The sequence below is a fragment of the Acanthopagrus latus genome, chromosome 5 (assembly GCF_904848185.1).
Source record: "Acanthopagrus latus isolate v.2019 chromosome 5, fAcaLat1.1, whole genome shotgun sequence".
In the NCBI taxonomy this organism is placed as follows: Eukaryota; Metazoa; Chordata; class Actinopteri; order Spariformes; family Sparidae; genus Acanthopagrus; species Acanthopagrus latus.
In genome coordinates this window covers 25,135,045-25,153,397 of record NC_051043.1, presented here as the reverse complement: position 1 = coordinate 25,153,397, position 18,353 = coordinate 25,135,045, and the positions used below count along the sequence as shown (strand labels likewise).

The 18,353-nt window shown below is 40.6% G+C and overlaps 1 protein-coding gene across 3 annotated transcripts in view; it reads left to right on the top strand.

Annotated features, from left to right (window-relative positions):
* The window catches only part of ccser1 (coiled-coil serine-rich protein 1), a 117,993-nt gene that overhangs the window by 6,157 nt on the left and 93,483 nt on the right, over window positions 1-18,353 (top strand). For all 3 annotated transcript variants that reach the window (XR_005075020.1, XM_037097818.1, XM_037097819.1), the window contains exons 2-6: window positions 206-1,197; window positions 1,954-2,371; window positions 4,623-4,807; window positions 12,820-12,910; window positions 15,392-15,500. Coding sequence is in view for 2 of the 3 variants with exons in the window: in XM_037097818.1 (XP_036953713.1) it covers window positions 206-1,197; window positions 1,954-2,371; window positions 4,623-4,807; window positions 12,820-12,910; window positions 15,392-15,500 (1,795 nt within the window). In the remaining variant the exon portion in view is untranslated. The remainder of the gene's footprint in view (window positions 1-205; window positions 1,198-1,953; window positions 2,372-4,622; window positions 4,808-12,819; window positions 12,911-15,391; window positions 15,501-18,353) is intronic.

The window sequence follows — 18,353 nt, the reverse complement described above, 5'->3', positions numbered from 1 at the left end:
TACTGTAAAAATGCTATGTGCGCTCCCATTTTGTGGTGTTTAGGTCCAGCGTTTGCTTAAAGGGTTAGCAGTGAATGAGTTGGTTTATTTGAGATTTCCTACCTGCCGCATAAGAGAACATATTGCATATTGTACATTACGCTGAATGTGACTTCACAGTATGTGATATATGTTAAATGTTTCTTGTGTTTGGTTCTTTCCTCAGTGTTCCAGATGGGTGAATCGGGCTCACGCCGTTCCACACTTGTTTCCCGCCTGCCGATCTTCCGCCGCAGCAGCAGCAAGAGGCAGGAGTCTCTCCCTTCCTCTCCGTCTTCAGGCGGAGTTGGAAATGGTGTCCACAGCTCCTCGCCATCCAGCACTAACTCCAGCTCTGGCAGCACCGGGAAACGGCGGAGCCTTTTCCGCGCTCCATCTCTCAGTTTCACAGCTAAACGGAATAGTGAGCCACGTGTCCAGCCTATAAACCTGAACCTCACACCTCCGCTGTCACAGGGCACTGACACAAACGGAAATAACCAGCAGACGATCCCGACCTCCGTGTCAACAGGGTTCAGTGAGGGTGGAGGACGCCCCAAGTCACGCCACTCATTTGGGTTTGGTAGCCACAAGAAGAAAATCACCCGCTCCCAGACTGAGGATTTTGAAAAAGGGTCTTCATCCTCTTCCACAACCAATCGAAATGTGTTTATAAACTGCATCAGCAGCTCAGGGACCAATGAGGGCGACGACTCTGGGTTCCTCGATGACTACAGCGGTGGCAGTAACAAACGGTCATCACGCCAGAAGAAACAGCTACTGCCCAAATCTTTCTCCGCTCACCACCGCTTCTCCCGGACCTCTGATCACCACCGCCCTCCTGAGGTGAATCTGGAACCTCCAAGCTCCACCACCATCACTCCAGGGGCAGGAGGGCTCACACCGGGGTCGTGGCCAGGAGAGCTGCTAGGAGCTGGTGGTGAGAGCTCACTGCAGTCGCCGATGATATCAGAGGACCGAACTACAGCCATCACCCCGTCAGAGTTCATCCCCATTACGGAGGATTCTGTATCGGAGGTGGATGCCCTGCCAGTCCCCAGTCCTGGATCTGGATTAGACCCAGGACCAAACTCCATGCCAGGGCCGGCTACTGACACAGCTCCACCTGACCCTCCACCTGCTCCAGAGAACTTCAGCGTGGCGGTCTCTACCTCCCAGGTAGCTTGTTTTACGCTTTTAACCGTGTCTTTCTGAATCATACAAGGTGCATTGGAGTCAGATGGGTTAATCAGTATAGACATAGAACGTGTTTCTGTGAAAGAGTAATCATAGTTCACCAGCATGAGTTTTGATAAAGTATTCTAAATTATCTGAACAATTATTTTTTAAGGCTTATACAAGCAGGAAATTATTTGTAGAAAAGATTGAGACGTGAGTGCTTCAGGGACGGACAGTACAACCACAGGTGCCCTTGGACGTCAAGAACAAAAACTATAAAAGAGGAATATTTATGACCAATGTGTGGAATCTGTGAAATGTACCATAAAAATTGAGCACTGGGCATGAAAAGTCCTTTTATTGAAAGTGCTTAGGCATGAAAAAGAAAACGCTGCGCATGTCTTCAAACTGCTCTCCACATTTCACACCTTTGTGCTCTCAACTTTTCTTCCTAGAAAAGAATACATCCTATTTTATTTCTTGGTTTTAGAAGGAACCCCAGTCAGGAAACCATTTCCCCAGAATAACAGCTGCAAAGACAAAGCTCTGTACTCAGGCCATTGAAGAGTAAATACTGTATGACTGTGTTATCTAAACATGCACACTGCTGCCCAAGGACACAAATATCCACCTACTAAATGAGCACTAAAGTGGTTTTTCCTCTCTGTAAATCGCTTTTTGCCTCATTGGAGTTCAGTGTTGTTTTTGTATTTGAATGTAACATTTTAAAATGCTTTTGGTCCGTCCTCTCCCCAGGTTTTCTTCACTCCTGCCGAGTCTAGCACTGACAAACCTTTACTCCCCGACACCAGCACAGCCAACAACACTGATTATGAGACTGCCATTTCCCTCTCAGAGCCCGAAACAGCTGTCCCCTGCCTACCTCTGCAGGAACAATCACTGGAAGAGAGGAAGGAGAGGGAGGAGGAGAGAAAGGAAGCAAAGGAAGTGGTGTCTGTAGAGCAGAGGAAGGAGTTGGTGGAGAAAAGGAAGGCAGGTTACCACACAGAGACCACGAGCGAGAGCGAGGCGGCTGTGGTACGCAGTGAGGGTTGTCACTCCAACCCAGAGCAATCAGAGAGGAGGGCAAGAAACACACTGTCTGTTCAAGAAAGAGGAAGCTTCTGTGGCTGCCACGAGCCGAGGTCCTCTCACTTGAGGAAACCACATGCAGGTACGAAAATATGCAAACACTAACAGTTAAATCTCAGCTTGACATTCACAGATGCACACACTTCTTAACCCTGTTGAAGGGTTATGCACTTGTGCTCAATGGGCGTTACAAGCCAAGGTTGATCCCTCTAACAGAGACACACACAGACACACTTGGTTTCGGTACGTGTTTGACATTCTTTTGTGATGAGGGCTTCATGAAAATGGTTGGTTAGGTATGTTATCTCAAAGACAGCAAGGGCATTGACTTCTTACTATACAGTCTATACAGAAAGTATAATATATTTCTTTGGTGCCTTAGTTACTATTTTTTTTTCCATTGACTCTTTTCCCTCACTTGCTTACGCACTCATTCACTTATCGAGGAATTATTTGAGTACATTTACCAATAAAATTAATCACAATTTGTATTGAGAAACAGACGTCATGCTGAGTTTCCTGACCATTATATCCAAGGTTATATATGAAGTAAATTACATAATGCTGTTATCTGTTCATTCTTCAAAAAACAATTACTGTTATCTCTCCACAGTGAGTTTGACATAAATATGCATCATGCAGTTAAGGTGATTCCATGCTTCTGCTCCTTCAGTGTTGATTGGTATTTTTACCTCCTACTGCAAGACTGAACAAGTGTGAGAAACATAGGAAATAGAAATCTTTGAGAGTTCATTAACACGCCTCTGAATCAGATCCCCCCAAGAAATCGTTAAGTGGAGGTGATGCAATCTGGTCTAATCAGAATCCAAGTAATATTATCACGTCTCACTGAGCTGGTTTCCACTTCTGTTTTTAAAACTACTAGGTTTTTCCTCAACTTGAAAATGATGTGGCAATTTGTGATAAAAGTACAAAGTGTTTTCAAACATCACAAATTCTACAAGAAACTTTACAGGTTCAAAACTCATTCGCCTGTCAGTCTACAGCTGTAACTCAGACTGTGAATCTGGAAAAATGCAGCAGCCTAATAAATCAATGCCAGTTGTGGTTGACAGAAGAGAAAGAGTATGTGTCAGACTGAAAATGTATTCCCTGACCAAGCATGATTTGTTACTATCCTCCTCAGTTCTTCAGCTGCTGTAACATATTGCAGAGGAGGTTTCTCTTTTTTCAGCCAAGGCTTTTTCTGGTAACGACACCAAAAACTAAATCTGCAACCGACTGGCAGACTTTGATTAAACCATAAAAAAACATGAACTTCGAAATGAGTTTATTTCCCCTTCAGCAAAAGAGACAGATGATTTAAACTCTTATCAAGTGTTGGGGAATTGTTGTTTTTTCTAGGATGAGGTAAACACGTAGGAATGAAGTTTAGCTTCTGCAGCTGATAATTTCATATCACTAATAATGAAATGTCACTTAATTCATGCTTTGCTTGCAGTTGCAAGTTTGCAGTTTGCAAGCTTTAACTGAATTAAATGCATATGACATGAAATAACATCATGAAAAAAGACAATTGTATGTATGCAGAGGTTTTCTAGGAAGTAATTGTCGACAAATATTGTGATTGGTTTTACTGTAACGTCTGTCAGAACTGTAATTCATATAACAAGATGCGTGATATACGTTGCTTTGTATATTACATTTCTAATTTTAGATTGTGAACACCCACCCACCCACACACTTACACACACACTTACACACACACACACACACACACACACACACACACACACACACACACACACACACACACACACACACACACACACACACACACACACCAGGAGAACTACAGTATGTGTGCTCATGTATGAGCGAGAGACAAAGCAGAAGAGAGGATTTAGTTTATATAAAAGGCTGTTTTTAACAAATGTTTCTGAGCCTGCTGCTCAGTGAGAGGACGTGGTATGAGTCTGTATTCACATCTATGTATTAGCAGATCAGAATAGAGCAATTAAAGCAATCTTAAATGTGTCTGAGTGAAGAGTATTCACACTGCAGATTCATTGTTTAACACTAAGCTCGGTGGTACTCAACTGCTGTTATTACAACACAGGCACAAATACTATTTGACCAGAAGCGAGCTTTCTGAAGAGCTTCATAACTGGAGATTATACATAATTTAAAATGCTGAATAAGGAGAAGCTGCTCTGTCATTAAGTTTAATGGAAAGAAAAACATATTTCCGACAGGAAATAGAGCTGACTGCTACCAATTGGAGATATAATAAAAAGATGATTATGTCTCTGCTCAGGGAATCACTTTATTCAGTCTTTCTCTCTTTGTCTTTACTCTGCTCTCTGCTCTAGCTTCTCTGTGTAGCAGTGTCAGCCCCTATCACGAGGTGATGCGGATGGAAAGGCGTCTGCGCTCCTCATCTGAGGGGGCTGGTGGGCCTCGTATCCATGGAAACCACAGAGATGCCCCCAGCATGGAGGGATGTGGTCTGCTCAAACACAGAAACAATTCCTCATCATCCAAACTGGGAAGTCTGGTAGGTCTTGAGCTATGAAACATACATTTTAGTCTGTGTGTAACAGTTTACATTGTGATTAAGATGTTTAGGTAAAGCATCAGCAGACACACATGCAAACATGCACATGTAGTTAATTTGCTTAGGTAGCTAAGCTTATTATGTGCACCTTCCTCTTCTGTGCATCATCACAGTAAGCTGAGGCAGAGCAAGTTTGTTTGTATCTAATCTTTTCAAATATACAGAAAGCAAATAAATGTAATTGAACAACATTTGTAAACATAATGAAGAGCAAAAGAAAACTCAATTAAAATGGGAGAATGAAATGGAAACAAAACAGAATAAGATGAATGACGAGGGACACACTGCTGTCCAGTTTCAGGGCTGTGATGAACATCCTCAATTAAGGAAATGAAAGTACAGTAGAGAAAATAAATCTTTCCAAAACAGCAAAACAATAGAGATGAACAACAGCACTGTGCATCAATGTCTCCAATCTGGAGCCTGTCCTATACCTCAGACAGTTTGAATCTGTCTTCTTGTGTCTTCATATGTATGCATACTGTACATGTTGATGTTCATGCAGTTCTCAGTAATCCAGGTCATGGTAATTGTAAGTGCGTAGGCAACTGGACTTGAGTCTCATCAAGAGGCTTCTTCAGTTCACGGTGACTGGGGACTAATTGACTGAGGACTTGTTGATATGTGTCATGTTGATACGCATCAGGGTGAGAAGTTGCCTACAGCAGCTGTTGCCTTGAGCAAGTAGTTCAGTTGTGTTCTTTAATGTACATTTTTAGCTTTGCAAACATTCACCGCGCAGCATCTTAAAGTCAGCTCAGTTCTACTCGCATCTCAAATCAAATATTATTTCTGTGTCGCAATGCTCTTAATCCTAAAGCGACTCAAATGACGCCTTCGGCACTGAACAGTTTGCTGTGAGGTGACACAAACGCTGCACTGCATAGAGGTTTTTATATAGCAAATACAGATGTAGGAATTGAATACGGATATTTTATACAATTTTGTATCGACCTTGAAAACAGGCACCATGTGGCCTTAGCTGTGTACTGATGCTTGTAACTCCGAGCAAACAAGTTTCCTCATAGTGAAGCTTACCACATGATTACTAAATTGCCCTTGCTCTGTTACAGGAAGAGCCCAGCTTTAAAAGGGGATGAGAACAGTGGATTCGATTGCCCACAATTGTAACCAGCTGCTGACATACTTCCTTATGATATTCTGTTTGATAAGGGATCCTTCCTAATCTCACCCTGTATGCTCTGGGCCATGAATCCACCAAAAGTGCTCCAGCATGCTCTGGGCAAAACCAACCGCAGTGCAATTGACGGTACAATGAAGCTTTGATTCACAAATATAGTGCTTTTAATTTTCACTCATTTTATATTTAAAAAGAAGAAAAAAGATAGGAGCAGTTCCCCTATTAGCTGAAACGGTTTATTCTGGTATCACCTGTGCCTGTTCACATTTACAGACAAGACAAAAGGCAGCATGTTTTGGGGTTATTTTGGTGACTGTTTGTCTCAGAAACAGACTTATGTTTAACTCTCAGATTTCAGAAGTTATTTAATGCATTGTTAAGCCACACACGGTGAACAGCAGTGCTGTGTGGACTTTGCCATAACAGAGTTCCACCTCAAGTCTTAATGTGTCACTCAGTACAAATATCTAACAGCTCAAGTTAAGCATAAGAATCTTTGAGTACATGACTCCATGCATACCCCCTGAGTTTGAAAAACACATAATAGAAGTCTGGTTTCTTACATTTGAAGCTGTTTAAGGCACAGCCTTGAAATTGTGTTAAGTGCTGGAGAGAATGCATAAAGCACTCGTTAAAACTTCCTCAGTCATCTGTAGGATTTAAGCATTTAATGTCTTGTTTGTTAGCTCAGGCTGTCTTTGTTGACACATGCTATAGCTATATCCACATTTGTTTCCAGAAAGGCTATAGCCACTGTTGTCTGTTGGTTGGTTTTCCTACAACACACACGAGGAGGCTCGGTGGCAGGAAAGCTAGTTTAAGCCAATCTAATTTATTTCGGCGGAGACTATAGGCTTTTACTAAGAGATTAAAAAGGGCACGGATATACTCAGCACGTTGCTGTGTACTTTAGTCTGCATCTGCTTCTTGACACACACTTCACCAAACATGGAGTAATCTCTCACTTTCCTTCTTCCAGCCTGTGAAGGGCTCTTCAGAGGCCTAAGTCATGCAGAAAAAGCAGGAGCCCTGGAGTGAATATTAAATTATGCACTGCCACTTCTCTTCTTTTTTAACTTTGCCAAACTTTGCTGGGTAGCAGAGGGCACTTGTAGCTAAAAGGTCTTGACAGAGAGACCAGAGCATTTGCAGTAAATACATAACTAAAGCGGGTGAGGTCTTGAATTAAAGGAGTAGAATGGTACTCTCATTGTTTATGCATATACAACCTGGCTGACTGTGGTGTTAAAGAAGCCTGTAGGACATGGCACTCGTTCAGGGGCAAAACACAGACAGACTAAAGCACTCCATACTAAACAGTACGCTAGGTGGACATGCTTTGTTATTGCCGCGTCATTACAGCCCAGACAGAATACGATCATCATAAAGCAAATGAAGATTTGGTGTGCAGTGACAAATGACTAATTTGCTACAGTCACAGAGATAAAACTGCGAGGTGCCTCTGTGAAGTGAGGCAAGGCTGCATTTGCTCGAGCTGCTCCGTGATCTCATTCCAGTTGTTATTCTTATTTTGATACCCCTTTGGGATGCTGTGAAAGATTTATTTTACCAGCATACACATACAGTGTTGGTTGCTCATAAGTTTCCCAACGATAGCTGCGATAATATTGAGGCAGGCAGACTGAGATAAGAGAGAATTTCTTTGAGACGTCTTAAGAAATTCTGTTTTGTCAACTGGAATTGAACGCAATCACTGAGACAATCTGAACAACTTTGAATATGCATCTTTGTAGTTTGATTGGCATGTATGGTGGAAAGGTTCAACTGCAATCCACTTTACTTTGACTGGTACTTATGCATATCAACAGTTACTTTGCAGCCTCTTTGCTAGACAGTGCTGTAATGCAGGGCTCTGCTTGTTTTCATATCTTCCAGTCTGACTGCTGCCCTTGCAAAGGCTAGATATCATCAGCAACACTTGTATTAATCTTACGACACATAAGGATTCACTTCTTCTCCCAGAAAGAAGTTATAACAACCAGAACCACAGGGCTGTCCTTACAGACATGCACTGAATGCTCAAAAACATCATACAATTCAGTGACAATTACCATACACAAATCTAATCACGTTTCAAATGAAATCATTTTCTCTGAGGCTAGGTTTTTAATGCCAACTGGTCACACTGTTCAGCTCTGCCAGCAGTGGTTGATGACAAACATCCTAATGTATTTCATGACTAATGCATTCATATTCATGGCTATCGGCACCGATATCCAGATGAGCTAAAATGCTGTTAAATAAACAGCATTAGTAGGATTGTTATGTGATTAAATGTTCCTTTTTTATAGTGTTTTAGAAATAAAATATATTGTGTCGTTGTGGTTTATAGCGTTCGGTATGTTGTATATTCTTATAAACAAGAATCATCTTAATGCATTTATTTGCATGTTACTAAAGAATTTAAGCTAACTTTTGTACGATATGGACCACCGAAGCACTGAACTTGTTATTTTTAAAATATTATGCCGATTAAAGAAACTTCTTGTTCATATTCTAAATGTGCTGCTGTGAACAGCCCAGAGGCTAATCCATTGGTAAATGTACCTGGAAAGAATAGATTTGATAGTCAATTAGGGGCTCATTAGCTATCAGAGAGGAACAAGACTCTGCAGGACATTAAACTGCAGGACAACCCTCGAGGATTGGAATTGACTACCTCTGCTGTGGAAAGGACATTTAAAAATGTTTCTTTTAATTCACCGAAGCCTCTTTCTATCCACAGCACTGCGGCTAAAGAGCTCAAATACAGTCCTTGTAATAGCTTTTTGGTTATGTAGGTGCACTCAAGAATTCAGAGTATTTTTTAAAATGTTATGTTGAAAATGATTGTTAAAAGTGAGCTCATAAGATAGCTGGTCAGGAATTCTTTTTAATCTTAGGCTTGTAATGTGTAGCACTTCTACAAACCATCTCTTGATACCCCTCTAAGCAGCAATATACCTTTTTCATGGCAGATGTTTTGACTCGTCACTTCAGAAAAAAGACACGTGTGACAAAACAAGTACAAGGAAAATGAGGGCAGGGCAGGAAATAGCAGGGGTAGGGTTATAAGTATAAACCCATGTGCATGGCTTAACAACAGCACTTTACAAAGCTATAAATGATGCAGCTTCTTAATAGTCTTTCATTTCTGTCACTGTCCTTTCACTTTACTAAACTGTAAAGGAATTGGATGCAGCATCTGAGTCTGAGAAGTCAACCCAACCAGAAGTTACCCTACTTCTCACTTGACTTGTTACCGCATAGAACAGTTTCCTAAAGAGTTTGTGGTCTCAGTTGCAAGGTTTAAGTCTTCCTCAGTTCAGGACAATGTTCATTTTGTAAATGATGGTCCCATTAAGAATAAAATAGGTGATAAATGAAGCTATGCTTTAGGGTGTGGCTACTTAAGGTTGACAAATCCCTGCCTCAGATTCTCTGTCAGATCCAATCAGGATATCCTCTCAAGCTCCACCATCTCGTCCAAATATGGTCACTTCTGGCTCCAAAGAAAGCAAGATGATGCTGGACATTATTCCAAAGTCAAGGATTCAAAACAGTTGTAGTTTCCAGGTATTTCCTCATCCTCATCAATCCAGACTACATTGTAGAAGTGCTCTATTCGGCCATGACTGTCGTCATATTCTCCACCTTGGATGCATCAGTCACAGCATTTTCTTTTATTATTGAAGACTTCACAGCATTTGGTATGAATCCTGATTTAAAATATGTACCTCAAATGGTTGACCATGGTGAGGATATGGAGTCTTTTGCTAACCAAGTCAACGGTATAAAGCACTGGGATTTAGTATTTTGTCTGTCCTACAAATGGCATTGGTTGTTTACGATGAAACAGCTGTTTGCTTCGCTCTGAGACGAGTGATCATTTTATATTGAAATGAGTAGATGACAAATGTCACATGAGGTAAGGCAGACAATGTTGGTAAAAATCGGTTTCTTTTCACTCTGGATTCCAGATTTGACTGGACGTTCAATCCTCGACCGCCTCAGGCACACTGTAAACACAACTGGCTGTGAAGTGTCTGCTTGCACAGAATGAAAGTAATTTGTTAGTCCGTATATTTTCCATGGCTAGAAGCTATAATACCTGGCCACAACGCAAAAGCTCTCTCCCTTGATCTTAATGCATTTACCACCCTAAAGCACTGAGTAAATGTAATTTTCATAGACTGTATATATGATTTCCACATTGGGTGAACAGAAACCAGAGGCTTCTGATGGATGGAAGGGACTGCTTGCTTCTTTTTATTCCTGTTTTGGATGTCATTCTGCTTGGCAGTTAAGAGATGGAGCCATCTTTTAATGAGACTCGAATCTGATATTATCTCTATTAACTCAAGGATTATACTCACTCAGATCACATAAGCGAGTTAGAAAGGTGACATCTCTGGGTTATAAAATCATATTAACACATTTCTCTGGTTAGAGGGGCACATTAAAATGGGTAATTTAGCTTCAAATGAAGTCTGTGTGCAGTAGTATTGCACTGTATGGGCCTTTATTTCTTTTCCAATACCTTTTAGCTATTAGCTGTAATGCCTGAAATGAGGTCTTCTGTTCAATTGCATTACACTGAAGGCATTCTCATCTTTTTTCTGATGTTTACAGCGCTGAGTGCCTGATGAAAAAACAGTAATATTCATACATAAGATGCAATGCCTTGGAGAACATTGATTTAGCTATAAGAAAATCTCCTCTCTCACAGACACGCACAAACAAATGGACAGAGGTGTGGTTGAATAGTTCGCTGTGTCACTAAGCATCGAGGCTCTTTAACTCAGATGGGAGGAGGAGATCAACACAGAACGTGCCTGTGAGGTTGTTTATCTCCAAGCAGTGATGAAAGCTGAACAGACAGTCATTGGATTTTTTTTCGGATCCATCTGCATCTGCTGATGCTCCACCAGACTGGTGCATAACAGGAATTAGGATAATTCAGACAAGGTCTCTTGTCAAGCATTAAGTGGTCTGAGAGCCTGCAGTAGGCATCATCCACCTTTTTTTGTTTTGAAAACCTTGTCTGAAAGGTTGTTTCAGGTAGTGAAATGTATTCAGAACCAGGTCAAAGCGCTATTTGTAATGAATAATGAGCTCTTTTGGCCTTTTGGGGTTATCAGGCTGCTGAGAGTTGCTGTGTCAGGATAATTCTGTGTACTATATAATATGAAAAACAACAACTTTGTGGTGCTCATTATTACTGGTATTTGCCAAAGGTCTCATCGTGCAGTTACATGGTGTACTGCATAAGCCAATTATATAAACATATATAATGTATAATGTGGCCAAATGTTCCTTAGAAGTTAAAGAGTATTGTTGATTTACATCCTCAAAAATGCAATCAACAATAGTCTTCTGCAACTTTGTCATATATATCATATGTTTTTACCAATTAAGTTCCCTGCCACCAGTATGCATATATCGCTACAATAATTATACTTAAGTTACATGGGGCTATGTTGTGTTAAGTCAGTTCTTATTTTCTTGTTGCTAAAACGTCTTTGTGCAGAGGTTTTCCCTTTGATGACCATCAGATGGCAGCATTGACTTTTGAAAATGCAGCTGAACCAAAAGGAGTATCATGCGTCATTGTAATCTCATAATAATACCACTAACACGAGTGCATTCACTGAAAGATTACAAATGGAGATTTTTTTACATCTGGAAGCATGGCTCCCAATAGTCATGTAGATAAAGGACAGGGAAAATCCTATCAGTGCTCTCTAACATTTATTGGCTGGATTCTTGAGAACATTGTGTCCAAGTTTGATGCGAGAAGTAAGAGGATGTAATGTAGATTCTCATAACAAACACAATGTTATGTGTTGAAAACTTCCATCTTGAAGTGAACATGTATGTAATACTGTGATGCTACCCTGTCGCAGGAGTTTGAGTGATAGGGAGGCGGAGTGACTGAGACAGAGACACCGGTCATGCTGTTACAAGACACTGAACTCTGAACTATCAGAATGAGCTTGGTTATTGTCATGAAAAAAAAAAAGTTACATAATTGAATAGTGAGTCTTCTCTGATATAGAAGACAGTGTATTTGGTCAGATTGACTTTTAGAGCCTGCTTAATCAAATTAAAGACATATGCTAATGAAACTTTGGATTATGAGTATGGTTTCGATGAACACATAAGTAATTGTACACAACGGGCTTCCTTCCTTTTTGAAATACTGCAGATTTGCAAAGTGTTCTTGTTCGGCAGGTATTGTTCGCTCGAGAAGCACGGGGAACGCTGACAGATGTTGCACAAAGCTACAGCCTCATTCGACACGTTCATTGCTTTCTCGAACCGAACCCTAATGATCCCCACGTAACAGGAGTAGCAAAATGTTTTCATGAGCTGGGATGCATCGATGAGAGACTAAATACCTCATTAAGTGCAGGCAAAGTGAAAAAAACTCCTATTAACTTATAATATCCCAATTATATACCTAATATCTAAAGTAACATAGAAATGATGAAAATGTGTCTTTCTGGTTGGGGAATATCTTTTTGAATGTTATAAACCCTCCTGGATTACTTTGATGACAATCATTTAATAATTTGCTTTAATGTTGTCATATCTTATCCCTATTTTAATTAGTCATTTTTGTTTTTCTTCCTTAGGGTTTGCCAAACCGGCTGAATGTTTTATTAAAGCTGTTAATCATAATGACATTTTTAGTCCAAAAGTAATATTTTTTATTTCCTAGAATAACAAAACAATCAACCCATTATGTGTATGATAATTATTTATTATTGTTTGTTCTAAGTTTTGGGGTTTTGCTTTTTCTCTTCAGGATGTTTTAAACAACCTGGGCTCCTCAGAGCTGGATGAAGACGATCTCATGTTAGACCTGGACCTCTCTGACGATCAGCGCCATCGACATGGTAACCTTTCCACCACATTAGACCTGAAGTCTTTATGTCAAGTGTGAAGGTGAAGCATTCAACAGGCCATGAGAAGATACAGATGCTACAGCAGCTTGCTTTTTCACACTTAACTGTATCAAATAAACAGATTTACAGCATCAATCTAACTACTTATCAGGAGCTGGGTCAAACACAAGATCTGTTCATTTTTTATTTAATTTTTTTCTCATCTTAACATCTTTGTGTTGCTCTTTCTCTGGAAGAAAAGCAGAGTTCTTAGAAAATGAACACTCATATCGAGAGAGTGTGTCACATACAAACTCCTGCCTTTTATCTATCCCTCCTTCTTTTCATGTGAATGTCTGCTCTTATCTTATTGTCACAGATCCTTTTCTCTCTTGCTCGCTTTCCCTCTTTTAACCCCTAGTTTTGCTGTCTTTCTCTCTCTCTCTCTCACTCTGTTTCTCATCACCCTCTGTCTCTCCTCTTCCTCATTAAGCCCTTCCAGTCTATCACCTTAAAAACATGAAACCGGCACTCTGCCTGTTTCTTTTAACATGTGCCACGACTTTGATGTAGCTGCGTCATTTACAGTGATTTATCTCCTTTGTTGTTTTGGCATTTCAGTCACACTCCTCCTGACATGCCTCCATGGTTAAAAAATGACTGTCAGGGGGGAATTATTGCATGTGCTCTGCCACATTGCAGCATTAAGTGCCAAACAGTGATTACAGCCTCCTTTTATATAACACAAAGGTGAATTATTATATGGAATAAGTGTGGATATATTTTTTTCTTTTAATTGCCTCATGATTTTAGAGCTCAGTATATTTCAGTTGATATTGGCTTCTCAAAGACACATAATGCAAGTTAACTGTGTCAGTTCACTGAATGTTTTGGACAATAGAGTTTATAGTCTAAAATATATCTCCTCCTCTACATAAGTATCTTTGTCATAGAGTGTTTAATAGCAGCTTTTGACAGACCATTGCAAAAAATGCAATATAAGAATATCGATATATTATATAGTGATATAATAAATATATGATAAACGTGATAAATAAAAAAGCCAATGCTACCATTGGCCCCAAAAATCCAGAATCGGTCGGGCTCACCATGATGTATATAACATACATACTTATCACACAGCCCTACCCCCTGCAGACACATTCAGTAGTGATTATGATTGTGGTGATCATAATTTGCCTTATATTAACATACAGAATTCACACATTGACAGTCACTAGCTTCCTATTGTATGATACATAAATAGGATTACTCAACCGGGGAAACATGAGCTTCCATTAATGTGCTTCAGGTCACTCAGATACAGGGACTACATATTTGACGGTAAATAAAGTGGCAGTGTACACTTACCCTCAGCTTAACTGTCATCATGTGTGTAAGCATGTGTAGCTTCCAGTCTTATCTAACTGATCTCAGAGTCAAATAATATATAAATGCGAGGTTGGACTCATCTATCTCCAGGCAATATTTAAGTCCCAGATGGACTCAGAATATTACAGTTGCAGTCAAATAAAGTAAGATGCTCAGAAGCACAGCGGAGTAAAGACCACAACAGCAGCTTCAGCCCTAATAAACTAAATTTCCTGTGCTTATAGGGGTTGGAGAGTATCAGGAGGGAGAGCGGGTTTGAACTGAGTGTTCACACATTCACACAGACACACACAGACACACACACACGGGTTTTAAAACTCTCTAACGGCTATGCCTGACACAGAGCTGAAGGAGGCAGCATCATTAATACACACAGTAACACACACAAGTGTGCATGCTTAGTCATTAGACCTAATGGTTTGCAGACTGTAGCATGAAATTAAAGGTTTGATGAATTGTTCTCATAAAGTCAAGGGACTAAGAATTTGTGCTGGCGATGGAAGAGTAAGATTCTTTCACACTCTCAAATTAATGGGACGAATTGTAATACACACTGACGCACACCTGCGCACGCACTTCCAGGTGGTGCACACGAAACAGACACACGCATAAAAAGATGTATACACACGTGCGGTAACACACAACCAGCGGCACACACTCTCACTGGCACTCCTTACTTTTACCTCTCTCAGGTGGCTTGTTGAGGCCTTTATTAAAAAGAAAGCAGTTTCCCAGCAATTTATGGCCAACAGTGTTCAACCTCAGGGCTCTGTGTTCCTACTCCAACTGTGACTCTGCTCTGTGGGAGCGGACAAGGACAAAAAGAGAGAAGTGGAAGGACCTTTACAATAACACAAAGAAGAAACAAATCATGGCTTCATCAGCTTTTTTATCTCAGACTATTTCACTCTGTTCTATCAAGTATGCCATTGAAAATACACCTATCTGAAAAAAGGAGGCGATTGTCAAGCAGAGAGATGTTATTTTTTTCATGTATTAAGTATGTTGTGGCCAGAATGAGATATTTAGACGCATTTCTAGGTTTCAAATGTATTTAGAAAATTACTTACTGACTGTTTGTGTGTTTGGATGTTTGCACAGTGTCCAGAGAAGACTCCAGCCAGTCCCTCGCCTCCTGTCTCAACCTACTGCCCTCTCCAATGGATCCATCAGGTGATCGTGTCCCAGGAGGGAAGGAAAACAACCAGAGGTAAATGTGTAGAAAATATGTCTCAATATACTGTATGTGTTATCTCTTTTATCCACATGGATGAAGGTAAAGTTGTCTCGAGTCTGTGTGAAAAATGCAAAAGCAGAGTTTTATCACACTCCTAACAAAACAAATCAAGACAAATTGTTAAAAAAAATGACCCTTTTTTGTGTGAACCAGCCACAGTAATGTACAGAGAAGACAGGAGAAGAATGGCACATGGTCTGTTATAGGCTGGTCTGAAACACGATTACACCACAAACAATTGGAACATATGAATGGCTCAAGGATCTGTTGTGATGTATTTACCTTCTTGGCCACGGGGGCATTTATCTTCTGTGTAGTGTCTTAATTGCATTATAGCTACAATATAGCTTTCATTTTTGACGCCACACACTCCTTTGCCACGTGAGAGACAAAGAGAGAAAGGGGAAAGTGTTGCTGTCTGTTATTTGAATTGCTGATCTAGAGTGTTCCCTGTAAATGCATAACATGTTCCAAGAAACTTTACATCCCTGGGAGATGAGACTAGACGCAGGCGAGATAAATAAATAAGGTCAGTTTGAATGAATATGCAAGCTGTCTGTCTGTTCTCTGTCTGCCAGTAGCCGATGGCTGAAAGAGAACGCTTAGAGTTTCTGTTTGTACGTGTGAGTGTCACTGCCAAGGATGGTCCCCATTTTTGATAAGATTCGGCCACTTGTTTCTTCTCAACACTGAGGAATTAGGATATGTCGTGCTGGGCGCACACTGTGAAATGCTGGGGTACCAAGATGCCTGTAAACACAAACACACAAGCTGTATACATACAGTAGGGCTTATTTGGTTTGATCAGTAGTATCATGTGGCAGTAAGCCAGCAGATGATTACTGCTTTACCTTTCAGGGCACCTTGCTCTACTTCTTTCTAAAGTTTTGGTCAATCCATCATCATCTCCTGAATCAACTGGCTACAATCTTTGTTGTTTGCCTTGACAGTGCAGGTCAGCTTGTGTGGGTAGTTTTGAAGTAGAGGTTGAAGGGTTGATACTACACCATTGAGACACTGGACTTGACCATAATTTGTTATATTTTTCTTCGAAGGGTTTTCATCATGCTTCTCACACTCTCTTTAAATGTTTCGCTGAATAGGGAGACATTTTCTCTGTCTAGACAGTGTCAGTGAATCATGCGAGTTGGGAGACAACCTTTTCAATGCATCCAAGGTTTGTGTTCGACAGTTCATTGGTTGTTTCTTTTGAACTGACTTTTCCGGTTGTCTGTGAAAAGCGCTGGAGTACCATTCATGTCCACACACACACACACACACACAAAACACACACAACTGTGCGTTATTAGATTGCATTGCATTATTCCCCTCTGTGCACAAAGTCAAGGCAAAAATGTTCCTTTGTCTGGGACAACTTTTCTTATGTTAATTGAGTTTGCCAAGAAAGGATGTAACATGAGGAGACAGCTTCATGCCTTTCAAGCCAATCAGAAAGCATATTACAATAGTACGAAGGAGATAAATTAATAGATGAGGGAATATTGTCTGAGCTGTGTTGCTTCAAAATGTGAAAACATTTCTGGCTACAAATGGGGGGGTGGGGCATGGTTTAGCTTGTTAGCATGCTAACATTTGCTAATTAGCACTACACGCAAGGCACCGTCTGATGGAGATGCTGGTAGTTTTGCAGGCATTTTTTGGTGCTAGTTAAAGTGTTGATGCATGACCAAAGTTGTCATTATTCATCCTGAAAGGGACATTAATATTTGTCCCAATTCCTCAACAAATAAATGGAGTACTTGATGATGAGATGCTGTATATTGTAGATTAAAGCGGTGGACCAACTGAGTGACAGATTGACATTTCCATCCCTGGGGCCATGCTGCTAGCATGGCTAAAATGTATGCAGTAAATTCACATTCACATTCACATCATGGTCAGTCTGAGTGATGACCTAATTAGTTCCTTTTTTATATGCCACCCTTATAACAACCAGCGGTCTTGAACCTCTCACTAGAGAAAAGACTCGAGCCTCCAAAATCGTAGCATCGCATAATTTAACAGTATGTGTCCGAGGTACTGTCAGTGAGACAGTGATGTGAAATTGTGGGCTTAAGGGGAAGTGTGTGTTCAGTTAACTTCCCCACAGCAAGGGAGCAGTTTTTTTGTAACTGTGGTGCAGAACAGCAGAAAAACCTCAGTAAACATAAAAATAGACTGGATGGAGAGTGTCACTACACTGCGATAAAGAAGAAAAATCACGCCATTGAGGTGTAGATAGACTTCCAGACACTTCTTTTTTTATTTCAAAGTGATCAAAGGAAAGTGACATTGTGTTATATAAAAAAAGCAAAAAAAAAAAGCACAGAAATCTGAATCTACGCCAGTTTTCAACATGTGAACTGTTTCGTCTCTAGAAATACTGCACAGGTTACGTAACGGAGCCAGGTCTTACCCTGATACTACGTAGCTGCTGGCAGAGGTTAATTTCCCACTGTGGTAGTTTAACATCTTCACTGATTTCTTCTTAGAGAACATTTTCTGACAGATTTATACTGGGAAATCTATAGAAATCTGTGTGTGAAGACACTGAAATTGGAGAGGGGAAGGAGAGCAAAATGCGTTTGCCCAGGGCTCGCTCTGTCTCTCTCACACTCTTTGTCTCAGGTTCCACATTCCCTCGAGGGGACATTGATTTGCTGGAGGCAAAGCAAGCTCTCTTCTGTTCACACACAAGAAAACACAAACAGCGCGCACACACACACACACACACACACACACACACACACACACACACACACACACACACACACACACACACACACACACACACACACACACACACACACACACACACACACACAC